Raw genomic sequence first — 15,297 nt, forward strand, 5'->3', positions numbered from 1 at the left:
AGATGTTTATTGTTCTCTCTCTTTCTTCCTCCCTCCCCATTCTTGCTAACTTAATACAAAGTCAGTTGCTATTTTTGTTGTCACATTATAAATATTGGACGTAATAAATATCCATGATTCAAAAAATCATTCTAATTATCTTTTGGGATTCTCAGTGGTTAATTCACTTTTCCTGCTCACAGAAAATTGCTTAAAAATCACAAGTCACTTTCCAATAATGTTGACTTTACAGCAGCTTTAAAATTAATTTTCAGGTCTTTATGTCTATTTTTGTAAAGAAGTCTATGTGTTTACAATAGAAAGTGAGATGTTTCTGCACTGCTGAAGTAATGCATCTGATTAAACTTATTGTGTGGTATGTAATTATAGAAATAACTTCCCACATGCAACAAATACATATGTTTATATCCAGACTTGTTTGAAGACCAGTTAGCCCATATTTTTATAATTTTTCTTGTCTTTCACTCCTAATTTATTTTGTGGTGGTGTTTGGTATATTTCTGTCCCTGGAGTTCATATGCTTTAAACATAATTAGACTTTACTTTTATGAAATTTCTAGTTGCTTATGCAATGGCTCCCCCCAAAACATTGGAAATCTTATGTTTTCTTCTGTGTGTTAATTCAGCATCTAAAGGATAAAGTCCTGAATTAGATTTGAGAGTTTCAGACTTGAATTTTGGTTTGTTATCTTAAAGAAAGGAAAATGTTCACTGAATCTAAAACCTGTAGTCAATAACAAGAGAAATCACTAATTTTCTGAAATACTGGCTTTGTGGAACAGATCAGGAAATAACTTGAAACTATTGTTCTTGATAGCAACAAAATACTGTATTTTGTGCCCCCCCGCCCCCAGTAAAACATTTAGGAAGTTGCCCATGCCAGGATCTTTGTCACTAACTTTGCAACTTCTTTGCTGTTGGGGTGAACAGTTACATCTTCTGTCTCCTTAAATAGTATCATCAATAAATTTTTGGGCTATTTTTTAGTATGTATTGTTGGGAATAGGATTTATGTTATATCCTGGGTTTTTTTGCTTTTTTCCCCCTTAATTTACTCAATATTACTGACGCTGCATTTAGTGATCTGTTGAAATGATAAGAGATGAAATTTTCAGAAAGTTTTCTTGATTGTCATCTAGTGTCAATATGGACCCGAACAAATACATTTTAGTAGATTTAAATGGGCTTTGGGGACAGGCCTTATGTAACGATATCATGTTGTACAAAATCATATCAAATATAATTTGAATTTTGAGATGTATGTCATATAAATTACGTAGTTACATTAACTGTACCTTGTAGCCGTTAAATTTACAGCTGTTGAAATATGTGGATTGAAGGTAATGTTTAGCAGATTAGTAATTTGGATTAATTTTTTTTTGCATGAAATACTAAGGTTTTTTTCTTGATCACAGACAACCTATCACAACAAGTTTGTGTTACCACCAATGTGAAGGAAACTCTTGCACAAGTAGGTTTTCTCCTTCCTGAATCTCTGAAAAGCCAAATAAAAGTAAGTACAACTCTATGGCTCTCAACTGTACGATTAATTTAATGTTTCTGGTTGCCACTGCTCCTAAGAAATGGTCTAAATAATGTGAAAACAAAAGAGTGAGACTTCCTGTGTCACTGTAGTATTTATTACAAGGGATTAATAACAGGTGTGGAAGTTACCAAGAAGGAAGCATCTTTTGCCCAGTTGTGCTGTACAGGGGGATCTTACAGATCCACATAAAATGTCCATATTTGATTAGAGGAGAAATAGAATCCAGACAAAAGAGAGGCCATTTTCTTTAGATTTTATGAATTCAGTAAGACCAAATTGTTACAAGTATGTTACAGAGGAAATGCTTTTGTTACTTTGAAGTCTGACTTGGCATTTGAACCAATTAAAGAGTACGTTGTTCTCCTGCAGAGCTGTGAATGCAAAATCAAATTAATCATCCTTTTTGTAGAGTGATAGGGGTACATTTCCCTCACAGTGAATGCTCATTGAAGCCTTTGCTTTAGGATATGGATGGAATGTTCTACTGGCATTTAACAATCTTTTTCGTTATTCTTTCTAATAGAGCTATCATATTTCCATTTTCCCAAAGGCGATTAACATTTGATAATTGCTTAAATTTAGACTGGTGTTGGGGTGATTCTTAATTATATCTTAAGTGATGATATCACATGTTCCTGTTACCCTGAGAAACAGACAGGGAATAGCTGTTCAAAAGTACAGGTTTTCTGATTTGCATATTGTTACTTCTGCAATGGTTTTATTCATGTCTGTTGATCTTCTGCATGGTGTGTTAATTATTAGAAGGATATGTTTCTCTACCAACCTCTATGGCTGTTTTATATCTGGAAATGTCATTTGACATTGTACTTACAGTTTTTGTTTGGAAAGAATTGTATTTAGTATGGAATCATGCTTTATATCTATTCAGTGTCTACATCTAAAAGTGAAAAAAATTAGCAGAGTTGAATAAGATCTTTTCTTGTCTGAATATCTGTACGATGGGACAGAAGTATGTTTCCATTTCACTGACACCAGATCCATTGCTAGTTCTCATTTTTATCTCTGTGTAAACTATTCTGCTATTAGTAGGAAGACATCACTTACCCATATACTTTTAAACAATAAAATCTCTGAGTTAATTTTTAAGCTTACCAATATACAGAACTCTTAACCTTAGAAACAATATATGCACAAGCCTGTGTGTTCTCAAATGAAGCACAGCACCTTGTGTGAGAAAGACTTGATTTTGTGCAAAATAATTATTTTAAGCAATATAGATGTGCCACACTGAAAGCTGGGCCTTTTCAAAGGGATAATTGGAAGGTAATTAATCTAAATAGGAGACCAACTGGGAATCATTCAGTAGAGCACATATTATCTGGGTCCAGTATTTTAACATTTTAGATACTTTTGATACTCCAGTTCTCAGTAGCAGCCGTGTTTATTTCTGAGGTATTTGTTAACTTCTACATATATCCTTAAAGTTAATTAAAAAGAAATTTTTTGGAAGGATTTCTGAGAGAAGCTCTAATAACATGATAATGCCAATAACAGGGGAAAAAAAGACCTAAGAATTGAACTAATAAGATAAAGAAAATGAAAAGAAAAGCTTTTCTAAAAATTTTTTAAGGCTACATTGTTGCTTGTGAAGTACTTTAACAGTACTTTAATCAGTGTTACTTTAAACAGTATGACTAATGAATGGATGTTTTGTTAAGGATATCATACTGTTAAAGACATAACTTGAGTCTTTCCTTAAATCTGTTATTTAGCCCTTTCTTTTGAAGCAAACAAACCTAAATGGGAGCTGAAGGTGTTTTCTTCTGTCACTGGAAATCGTGTACTCCTGTTTCTTTAGTGACAAAGTGCTGCTGTCACATGAAATGGAATCAGCTGGATGAAGTTGTGTGTCATTTTTGTGACAGGATAATTATCCATGAGCTGCATATAAAAATATTTGGTTGTTTTCAAATAGAAAAAGAACTATCATTTCACTAGTAGAAACTCACCAGTTTCTTAATGATTGCATAGTCCACCTGCTGCATTGGTGTTAATTGTGATTTTAAATTCTGATATAATTTAAATAACTTTTACAGGTTCCAAATATCCTGGTATTAATCTTTGATTTTATGAAAGTTGATGTTGAATAAAGTTGAAAATTCAGTGCAGGGCATCTGGTAATTAAAAAAGCATTAAAGAATATCAGTTGTTACAAGGACCAGAAGTAATAAAGCAAATCCATATACTCCTTTTTATTTAAACACTGAACTATTATGCGACAATCAGTTTTTACCAAGGTGGTATTTTTGGGTAATTTTTGCTCTCTTGCATAGCTGATAACATTGATTAATATTAATTTTAAAAAAAGTAATATTGAATAGGATATAAAATGGCAACTAGAATAAGAATTAATTTTAGTTAATTGATGATTTATTGAAGCTTCTTCTTAGGCAGCTGTGCTTACTTTTCCAACAGAGAATTTAGATTTCATTTTTGCTGGATAATATAGTAGTTAAAAAATGCTAGTGTGGTACTTAATAAAATTGTTTAAGTTAAATCAAAATTTCTGATACACCAAAGGAATTTTTAAATGTTCAGCAATGCTTAAGCATCATGTATGGTAATATCTCAAAGGAAAAAATAAAAGTAGGCCTTCTGCCTTGGGTCATGTTCCAAATACCTTCAGAAAAGATGCTGGCTTGCAGTATGCTTGTGTTCATCGAAGTATGTGCAAGGTTGAGAAGATACCAGGGATTTCTGATCTTACATCTTCAGAGGTTCAAGCCAGGTGAGCCCTGGATTATTGCATTTGCCAAGTATTTTGAAGTAATTCATACCTTCTGTGACTTTTTTTTAATCTTAAAAGATTAAATGTCAGCTATTTGTGGTTATGCTATCAAATTTTGAGCCCAAAATGTTTCTAAAATCTTTAGAGCAAAAATATCAACTCTTTGGTTTCAAACCACCTTCCTTTGCAAACAAGTTAGCTCCTGATTATGACAAAAATTAACAAATACAGCTTTACATAACACTGCAAAGCCTTTTAAAATGTTGTATTTGGAACTTCTGTTGGATTGTGGATTAAGTGGCATTTTAAGGGAACACAGCAGTGTATTGCTTCTGTTCTATGATACTTAATATGTGTTTTGGGCAGAAATAAAGCTCAGTTGTATAGTGAAACAGTGGGATTTGCTGATTTAATGGAAGCAACATGAAGATTTTTTTTCTCCTGAATTTCAAGATTTTGTTATTTTTTTATAATCTGCTCTTAGGGAACAGATTCACCCTCTGTTACCTGGTTTACTGTTTTACTTAAGGCAATCCTGAAGCTGATAATGCAGTAGAATCTACTTTTTATTTTATCTGGGATAAGATAGTTACTTAGCTTGTGTAAAAGGCTGCAAAATAAGTATGTCTGTACTTAAGAAAGTATTTTAAAATATTCATTGAGGAAATTATTTCAAGGAGAAACTCTAGTCAAGTCTTGTACTCTTGCTCTGGGCAGAACCTTGGAACATCACTGCACCTGGTCTTTCACGCACACTTATTTTATTTAATTTTTAACTTCATGAAGACAAAATGTATATATTTGAGTATTATAGAGGTTTTCTCAGAATTAGACATCTAAAATAATTAGATCATTTTATGGACAGTGTTTTCATCTCTGGAAACAGTTGAACATCCTAACCCCAGCAGCAGCACTCGTGCCTGATGCTTCTAGAGCAGTTTCTGGAATGGCTTCCCTAAGCAGTATACTTCAGCATATGTTGGGCTCCATGCTTCACTGTTGAGTGCCCCAAAATTCTGAGCAATTTTCAGTTTTTGTAGTGGAAATAATAATTGCCAATTTAAAATAATTTGAATGAACAAACTCTGCCACAGTGGGGGAAGCTTTAGCAGATAGTTAAGGCTGAAATAGAATTTTTGACTTTTTTTTTTGTCTAATCAGGTTGAAGCTATTTCACAATCTCTAAGCAAAAATGATAGCCATCTACAAAACATCATTTCAGGACAGTGCTACAATTTTGTTTGTGTAAATGTAAGTAGTAAGGATGCATGCTTTTTAATTTGCACTTAAACTTATTAGTAGTGGTAAATAATTAAATATTTGAGTAATAAGTTGTTATTTTTGTCCTCATATGCTGTGTCCATTCTGATATTTGCTGTTTCTGATGTGCACTAAACTAGACCTTTGAGATACTGGTCTGTTCATTCTCCTCTGGTTCCACTCTTCTGTTGTTGTGTTGTTAACCAGCCATGAATGCTTAAACCATAGGGATAAAACTGGAAGTAGTTCAAAATTTCCTTTCATAGATGTTGTATTGAAGTGTATATTGTATTTTAAGGAGAGGCCTGTCATACATGTGGTCATCTAACTGTGCATTCATTGCTACCATGGTGTAAGGTAATGTTTCCCATTCGGGACATGTGCGTGCCATGTGATCTGTATCTGGGTCCTTGTATGGGAACAGTTTGGTTTTAGATGAACCATATCTGAGACCAATCTTAATCTTGTTTTTTTTGTTTATATATATATATATGTATATGAAGGGTAATCTCGTTCTTTTTCAAACATCTATAACTTTGCCAGACAATACCATTGCAGGTATATTAAAAACAAACAACTAACCAACCAAACCCCCCCAAAACCAGAAAAGTGAGATATATTCTTTTTTGGTAAATAACAGAACTTTGAATTCAATTTTTATGAAATAATTGTTGTTTTCAGTAATTCTAAACATTTATTTTAATTTAGGATAAAAGGTGTGCCATTCAAGAAATCCAGGAACTAGTGGATATGTTGGAAAAATCAAATATTCCTCTCTTATATCCAGTTGTCCTTATTTCGGTAGGTAACTCCTGTAAGTTACTGTAGAAAGAATCTCATTAAATATTTTAAAATAACATTTAATACAAATATAAGTAATATTTAATATAAATATTTTTAAAGTTAGACTAGGTTTAAACTGCTGCTAACTCGGAATAAAATTCTAAGTTCAGACTGCAAATTGGTCTCTGAAAAAACTCATTTGCATTTCAACAAATGTACTGCATCCTGTCAGGAAACAAAGTGACCCTAGCAAATGACAGTTAGTGATATATTTCTGTGAAAGGCTCATTGTGGCTGGCTGGTTGTACTGAACTGTTAGCTCCTGCCTTGGTGTTGTGCTCTGTCTCTGCTGGGGATGCTGTGAAGCATGTGCTGTGCTTGAATGCTCAGTTGAAACAGAATTAGGTGGCTTTATTTTTTTATGGCATGTGTGATCCTGAAGGCTGCACTGGTTTTGATACAGGCCAGGATGCTGTTGGCCTTCTTGGCCCCCTGGGCACAGCTCACTCGTGTTCAGCCAGTGTCAGCCAGCACCCCCAGGTCCTTCTCCATGGGTCACCTTTCCAGCCACTCTGCCCCAGCCTGTGGTGCTGGGTGCGGTTGTTGTGACCCAAATGTGGGACCTGGCACTTTGCCCTCTTGAACCTTATACCCTTGGCCTCAACCCATGTATCCAGCCTGTCCTGATCCTTCTGTAGAGCCAAACCTATCAACCTGCTATATCCTTACTTATTGTATGCTGTTCTCTTGGAGTGAGTTACTGTGATTCTATGAACATCAATATTTAGCACTTTTTTTCTAGACCACCTTTTTTCCTTGACCCTGTTTCTGAGGAACTTCAGGGTAAAACTTTAATTTTACTGAATTATCAAAGATAAATTATTTCTGCCTTTCATAATCAGAGCAATTATATGTCTCCAATTCTGTTGGTCATTTACAAGGCCACTGGATGTTCAAAATGCCCTTTTCTGGACTGAAAATGTTTTCATTAGTCCTTTATCAAGAATATAAAAAACTATTTCTGTCTGTGTTGAATCTTGAGGGTGTGAAGATAAAGTTGAAATTGTTAATCAACTAGCTAATGCTAAGGTGTCAAAAGCATGCTTATTTTGTGCCCAGTTGGTAGCACTTTCTAGTCTGGACTTCAAATTAAATACTTTTTTAAATGTGATGCTAGGAATGTGAAAACTTTGGTTTAATAGTTGTAGCTGTAAATATTCTGGTCTTAATATCTCCTAAGAAATAGGTATGAATGTAAATAATTCTTACACAATCTCCCCATGAAACTTGAGTTTTGCCCCTGAGATACTAGACCTTGAAGTCTTTGTAGAACCCACAACCATTTTTAATGAAACTGTACTTGCTTGAACAGCCTGCAGCATGCACAAATTATTTAGGTGGACACCTTTTAAAATAGCCTTAGGAGAAAATGATACATTTAATCCCTTTACTATATTCCAGATCCATCAGTTGTTTCTGACAACTACTTGACATTTCCCAGAACTAGACAGTGGAAAAAAGTCTCATAACTAGGTGGAAACAGTTGCTAATATTTGAAAAATTGATAGAAATATATTTGTTAAAAGTATATTGCCTAATTGCACTTGGGCATCTGGTGCTACACTTTCATTTGATGGAAGTACCACACTATGTGTTAGAAATACCAGAATGGAAAAAAAGCAGATCTTGAAGGTATGTTTTCAGTGACTAAAGAATTAGCTTAACAAATCGTTGTCCCATATTAATCACTGGGAAGTATTGAAGCCCTTTAGACTTCTGATCTCTAAAACTCATTACAGATGGTATCGGGGACAGAAATTTCCTTCAGCAGTCTTTAATTAAATTCAGTGTTGGGTGTCCTCTTCACTAAGGCTCATGAGTGGGATTTTCCTCAACTTTATTCTTTCCTATATGTTTTTTTAACATATTACCTGAATGAATTGTTCATGAACAGTGCTATAATACACTTTCTTTCAATCTAGAAGAACGTATTAATATTTCTTGGACAAATGTGAATCAGAATTTTAAGCAGTATGATGACATTTAAATGCATAGGTCTTAGGTACCAGCTGTAAGGGAGACATTGTGTTTTTCTACTCTCAAAAGTAAAACTCTTTCTGGTAGTGAAGAATTGAAAGGATAAATGGGGAGAGCAACTAACTGCTTCCATTCTAAACTCATAACTAGGAACAGTCTAATGTAATTGGATTTGGGTAATTGAAAAGTTCTTGTCTATTCTTTGATTTCATGACAAAAATAATTTTTTCATAATAATCTGATAATTAAGAAAAAAAAAGGGTTTTTTTCCTTCCAATAGTCATCTTCTTTAGTTGTAAAAATGACAGGTGTTGTTATTGTGCCAGATGCTCTGTTTAAGCAGCCCAGGGAGCATTGTTGCAATAAAAGGATGAGTTTGCAGTAGGCATAATGACTTCTGTCCAGAATCTCACCTGTCAGTTGCCACAGATTCAAAGTCTGTCCATTATCCTGGTTCCTGACTGGATTGTTTTGTGGCATCTGTAAGCTGAAGCACCAATTGGACTACTGTATCTGGACAAAGGGGAAGATTAATATTACAGAAGAAATAGGAAGCACAGAGGTAAACTTCAGTTATTTGTTTGCATCAAGCCAGTATCCTCTCCAGTTATGCTATAACCAGACAAATTGTGTTCTTATTCTGACGTTACTTTTTTGAGCAATACATTTTCATGTTTGCAGATGGTATGAATGGATTTGATTTTTATGTTGTTGCTTTGCTTAGGGTTAGAAAGAAAGGAATGCTAGTACTTCAGCTCCATTGTTACAATTATTTGCATTTTAGTACCAAAGTAAGTTTGAGAAAAATCTGTTTTTAAAGCTGTCAAAGAGGTTAATGGTAAGGAGGAGTTAGGTTAAGTTCTTTCAAATTAATAGGTTTTGTAATTTCTTGTAAATAGCTGTAAATGAGTAGTCCTTAGCCTTGTTTTGGGTAGAAAATAACAAAATAATGAGTATGTGTGAAAATTAATCTCTGCTGGCGTAGTAGAAGACAATAGCTTTGCTTCTGGTGAGTATGCATTTAGACAATAAACAGCTTTTTTAAGAAGTGTTGCAAGGGAAAATGCATGAGGACCTATTTTCTGTCAGTATAAATGGAACATAAAGTACAAAGAGAACTTGAAATAATTTTCCTAAGCACTGGTCTCTGGGGAGATCTCTATATCCCTACCTCTGTGTAGTGGTCACAGGTAAGTTTTATGTGATGGAATCATTCAGCCAGGTGAATGTTTTTTCTCTCTTCTAGGGGTAAAGGTACTTCTACTACTAATAGATACTGAAACTTTATATGTAAAAATCATCATCCTTACTTTGATTTCTACAGATAATAGAAGCTTTGTAAGATAAATTGATTAAAATGTGGAACATGTAAGCCTTGGGAAAGGGTTGAGCTCTAGCTGATGTGTCCCTGGAAATACCAGTTACAGAATCACAGAATATTCTGAGTTTGAAGGGACCCACAAGGATCATTGAGTCCAACTCTTGGCCCTGCACAAGATACCCAGGAGAGAATTCATAGAATCATAGAATGTGCCAGGTTGGAAGGGACCCATCAGAATCATCAAGTCCCACTCCTGGCCCTCCACAGGACACCTCAAGAATCACACCATGTGCCTGAGAGTGTTGTCCAAATGCTTCTTGAACTCAGTTCAGGTCCTGTAAGACCTGCCATGTTTCTGCAGCATCCCTGATGGAAATGAGACTTGCCTTTCCCTGCCCAAGAGCTCAGGACAGTCATATCCCTACCTTTTGAGGTAGTTTCTTCTTTTTAAACTTCAAGTGTTACCTTGAAATTAATCCCATTTAGGTAACTAATATGCTATACTGAAAGGATAGTAAATTTCCAATTAAACTTCAAAGAATTCAGTTCTGGCTTGAAAACCTTCAAGATGCAGCCTTAAGAAAGACACATGTATTCTACAGTCCTCTGGTAGTAAAAAAACCCAAACAAAACAAAACAAAACAACCTTGTGAAAGTTAGTCTAGAGCTTATAAAAGAATATTGTTTGTTTTCTAATTTAATTGAATATTTTTAAGATGGATGACATGTTCTGGCATATTGGTTTCTTTGTGCTTCTAAAAGAAATGGTTTTCATATCACTAAATGTATAAGTAAGTAGTGGAATTAAATAGTAATAGAAGCTATCTAAGAAAAGTCTTAAACCACTACAGTTAGTCTGTATTTTTGTGTGTGCTTAACACATAAAAATGAGATACTAAAAACCATCAGTCTAAAATGCTTCACTGTGGAAAAAGTGGATTTTGTTTTTTTCTCATTTGTTCTTTTGCAGGCGCACTTAGATATTTCAGAAAATAATTATTTCAGCATTGGGATGGAAGACCTAACTATGATCAAGAAATTTGCAAGAGAAACTAAAAAGAAAAACATTTTGGTTTATGGTCTCCTTATCCAATGTAAGGTATGTAATTATCTTTCTGTGTGCAAATTACCTTCTTTTGCAATTTATATGATTAATGATAGAATCTTCATTTAAAACAAAATCAAAGGGAAATATATATGACATGAAAAGGATTTTTTTGCAAAGATTCTTGCCTGTTCTTGTTCAAAATTCAGACAACCCTGTAGTTATAGACAAAAATGTAAGGTTTTTGATTAGAGAGGAATAAATGGTAAACATTTTTTAGAAATGCATTAAAACATCAGGACCCTTTTTGCTTTTCTGCTTGGGAACTTGCTTTTTTCAGCATTAAAAAAAGAGAAAAATAGTGAAAGTACATTCAGTCAGTGGTTCTGCAGTATTTTATGTCCCTCATCAAAACAGAGTTTGGTACTCAGGTGACAGGAAGGGCATAGCATATAGGTGTTGAAACAGTGTCTGTAATAGCGGCAAATTGCCTCAGCTGGAGGCAAAAAGATTTAGTACTCCAACATCCTTTGTACTCACAAAAGCTATTTAAAAATAAACCATTTTGCCTGGGAAACATGTTCTGTCAACCAGAAGAGTGGGCTGCCTTGCCTCCAGTGCAGATATAGTTTTGCAGCTTCTTAACTCAGTCAACAGTGAAGGAAGAAGGAAGTTAGGTATTCAATGGAAATTTTAATAAAGAAAAATAAATGCAATCTTAACTGGTTTTTTTTTAGGTTGAATTATGTGTTTGGGTTTATATATAATTGATTAAATGTGGCTTTAGTTTTATATCTTTTTCCGGTATACCAAGCACTTGATTTTTCCCATCAAATTCTATTGCTTTATTAAGAGCTGGGAGTATCAATACCTATCAGTTTATGCTTTTATAGACTTTTAATGCCAACACAATATGAATATTGCTATTATATGGCATTAGTTTGTCACTTGTTTGTAAAACAGTGAAGGGGATACAACTGTTCAGTTTTCTTTCTGGTGCTATCAAACACCATTTTTTTTCAGGTGAATTCTGACCTCCTTTGGTAAAAATAATTTGAATAACTATTGAAACATAGCTCTGTCACCTTCTCATGGTAAAAAGTAACTCTTCAAATATTGCTTTAGTTTAACTGCAGTTTTTGCCTTTTAGACTTCATTGTGTTTATATGATTTTATATGCAAGTGAATCAAATAGATATATGTGGATATGTTAGTAAAGCTAACTGGAAGAAAACAAAATCTTTTACAATCTTTAGTGGATTTTGATGGGCATGGCACCAAGACATTTTAATATTAACAGGCATGTATAAGAGCAGTATGAGATCTGAGTGGGAATTCTTGGTCTGTGTTGATAAGAGAATTGCACCAGACTGCTGCCTCCATTTTTTGAAAATAAAAAGCTAGAATCATTATGTCATAGAGAGTTATCACTTATTAGCATGGAAAAAGTCTTAAACAGAGTAAAACACTTCGCAAAGTAAACTATTTCTAGCTGTCTTGTTTTAAAATGGATTTAAAACGTGTTGCTGCTCACAAAGACAAGGATATAGTCTTGAGTTCCTGCTTGTCAGTATTTGATAGATAACAAAAGAATAGGTTCTACAGATAGTTTGTATATATGTGATATATGTATCAAGTTTACTTTTGGCTGCAGATCTGTATAGAACGTAATTGTTTCTAGGTGAAGACCTATGGAAAGCCTCGACGTACGAATCCAGAAATTACGTAACCCAAAATTTATTGTTGGTCTGGGTGGGTCTGAGAGACTGTGAACAAAAGCAATTTGTTACATGTAAAGACATCTTTAAAACAGTCTCTTTTTGTTTAATCTTAGGTCCAAAGCATGATTTGAGAGTCACCCAGGTATTTTACTTCTAGTACAAGCCGTTAATAGGTGAACCTGTAGGTGACTGCCATGCTTGAGGATGGAATTTCATATAGGCATGATGGGGAGTCCAGAAGTAGAAACACAAAAAACACCTGTACTAGTGCAGGATAGCCTATTGTTGCAATAACTTCTGTCACTATGCGTTCTAGAAGTCCCAGAAAGCTATAGTTTATTTCAGGAAAAGAGTGATGACAGGTTACTTCATGGAGCTTTCCTCTAGCTGACAGGTTTATATCATCACTATCAAACATACACGGTTGATAGATGCACATTTAGGAATTTAAAAAAAAAAGGGAATTTATTGAGACACATGGCCATGGTACAATTCAGATGAAATTATATTATGTTTAGAAGGGTTATATATTGTGTGTGAGGATATGTTGATATAAAAGAATATGGGGGTAGCCTTTCAGATTTTCCATTAGAAAAGCAAATTTGTTGAAATAAATATTTTTTGAAAATATAACTTTTTTTTTTATATATTCTGGAAGTGGAAATTAAATGCTTTTGGAACCAAGGAGTTCGGTTTTGATGGTATTGGAGGAGCTGTGAAGCCCTAAGGAAGAAGTATGAATCTTTATTTTAATTTCTTAAATGCAGTGTTTGTTTAGTATTTAGAAAAAGATATCAAGTATTTTTATGACTATCCGATACACCAAGAAGCTAATCAGGAGAATTAAAGGAAAAGGCTTTAATGTGCTGTATATGTGACCTGTTTTTACCTTTCATTTGCTCAAAACAAATGCATGTTCACAGCTGGTACACAAATAGTTATTTCTCTTGTAAACATCATGCATAGAATACCACATTACCGATACTGATGTATAGATTGGATCCACTTCATAAAACCTCCTGTTTGCATCCTGAAAATACTGTTAATTTAAATCTCACTTATGAAATAATTTTTTTTCTTTTCTAAAACAGTTCTGCAATATTAGAAATGGTTTATGTGTTCAAAGTACAAAGGGGAAAAGAGTATTCAGTATGCAGAGTCTGAACTTATGGAATTAGTTTTTGAGGATTTTTCAGATAATTTGAAGGAAATAGCTGATAAGCAAGGTGAATTAAAAATAGGGAGAAAGGTCCATTTTTTAATAGAAGATATTACTGGCATGTGTTGATGAAAAGGTTAGTAAAATTCCAACTCTTTAATTTAGTGAGAAGTTCCCCTTGAAAATAACAATGACTGGCATGGTATTATTATATATTAAAATAAGACTCTTTATTTTAATAATAGTCTAGTGGGATGTAGTGGAAAAAGCAAATTCAGGATATTAGGAGGAAAACCTATAAAAAGAAGCCAAATTATTCTTAAATAAACAAAGTTTTACTTAAAAGGAGTCTTAAGAACTCCTAAAAACCCAAAGAATATGAAAGGTAATGTCAAATCATTGCATCCATGCAGGGCTGGAAATATATTAGAAGTACTGATTTATATCATTGGAGCCACAAGATTTGAGAGGACACCTCAGCTGCATGTTGTTCTATATTCTGAGCAATGGAGTAATACTGAAAATGGGCCTTGATCTCACACACACACGTTATTATCTTTAAACATATTCTAGGTAGTGAATGGCCTTATGCTTGGATATGACAGTAATGTTTAAAAAACCCCCCATTTTCTCTATTTACTGCTCTTCTCCCTTTAAAAATAATAATAATAATAATTTCTTATGACTGAATTGCAAAAAATAATCAGCACACATAAAAAGAGAATATAAGCAACATTTCCTAGCATGGGAGTTCAAATTCAACAGCTTGTAAAGGTTACAGGAATAAAATCTTGGTCTGTAGGTTTCAGTAATAACTTCCTTACTCTTCACAGGGAGTAAAAAGGAACAGTAATCATCCAAAATAAAGCACATTTAGATGAACACAGGAAGCCACAGAAAGCTTTAAAATAAGAAAGTAACACTAGTATATCTTGGTTATAGAACTGTATTAATTTAAAATACTTCAGAGAAGCAGTGACAGAATGTTGTGTCAGAGCAGCAAATATGTGCTAAGGCTTGCCAAGGCTAAGGTGAGCCTCAGTACTTTAGCCTCTGAAACTTCTATTTGGTTAAGATAAAGGAACTATTCACTGACAGCCAGAAAAATCACAGTACGTACACTAAAAAGAGACAAATGATGCAATAGAATAATTGTTATGAAGCTGTTTGAAACTAAAAGGAACCTGAACTGTGGGTGATTTCTTATGCAAACATACAGGACACTTATTGTAGCCTTAAAGAGTTTTTGAAGACAAGAGGCCCATCTGCAGTGTGGTTGATCACTCAAGAAATACTTAGTGTGCTAGAAGTGTTTTATGTCTGACTTGGTAAACCCCAAAGGTAAACATTTATGATTTCTTTTTCATCAAAGATCCCTTAAAATAGTATTATGGGTAAACATGAAGGCAGTGTTTCTCAAAAGAGGGAACACACCCCTCAATGGGGTAATCCACAAAGTAGAAGGTGGTTTGGCAACCAGTTGTGAGATAATGAGCCTAGGGGCCAAATGAAGTAAAATCACAAAATAAAACTTTGGAAACTCATTAAAAATGAAAAGGTTCTGCCCTACATGACCCCTGCATGCTTCTTAATTCACTTAATAATCAGCATAGAATTGGTCAAATGGTTGCAATCTGATTAAAATGATTGGGATGCTGCCTGGAAATCTCACCTTT

General features: G+C 34.0%; 1 protein-coding gene across 5 annotated transcripts in view; it reads left to right on the forward strand.

The window, feature by feature from the left end:
- CRPPA (CDP-L-ribitol pyrophosphorylase A) overlaps positions 1-15,297 on the forward strand; it is a 111,349-nt gene that overhangs the window by 53,034 nt on the left and 43,018 nt on the right. For 2 of the 5 annotated variants that reach the window (XM_042043538.1, XM_042043540.1), the window contains exons 6-9: positions 1,416-1,513; positions 5,457-5,546; positions 6,264-6,356; positions 10,667-10,795. In XM_042043538.1, coding sequence (XP_041899472.1) covers positions 1,416-1,513; positions 5,457-5,546; positions 6,264-6,356; positions 10,667-10,795 — 410 coding nt within the window. Of the gene's footprint in view, positions 1-1,415; positions 1,514-5,456; positions 5,547-6,263; positions 6,357-8,804; positions 8,938-10,666; positions 10,796-15,297 lie in introns of those variants that run through there. The other 3 variants (XR_006018545.1, XM_042043539.1, XM_042043541.1) reach the window with 3 other exon arrangements.

The sequence above is a fragment of the Corvus kubaryi genome, unplaced genomic scaffold (assembly GCF_017639235.1).
Source record: "Corvus kubaryi isolate FWS band 111438036 unplaced genomic scaffold, C.kubaryi_AGA036_p1.0 37398, whole genome shotgun sequence".
Lineage (NCBI taxonomy): Eukaryota > Metazoa > Chordata > Aves > Passeriformes > Corvidae > Corvus > Corvus kubaryi.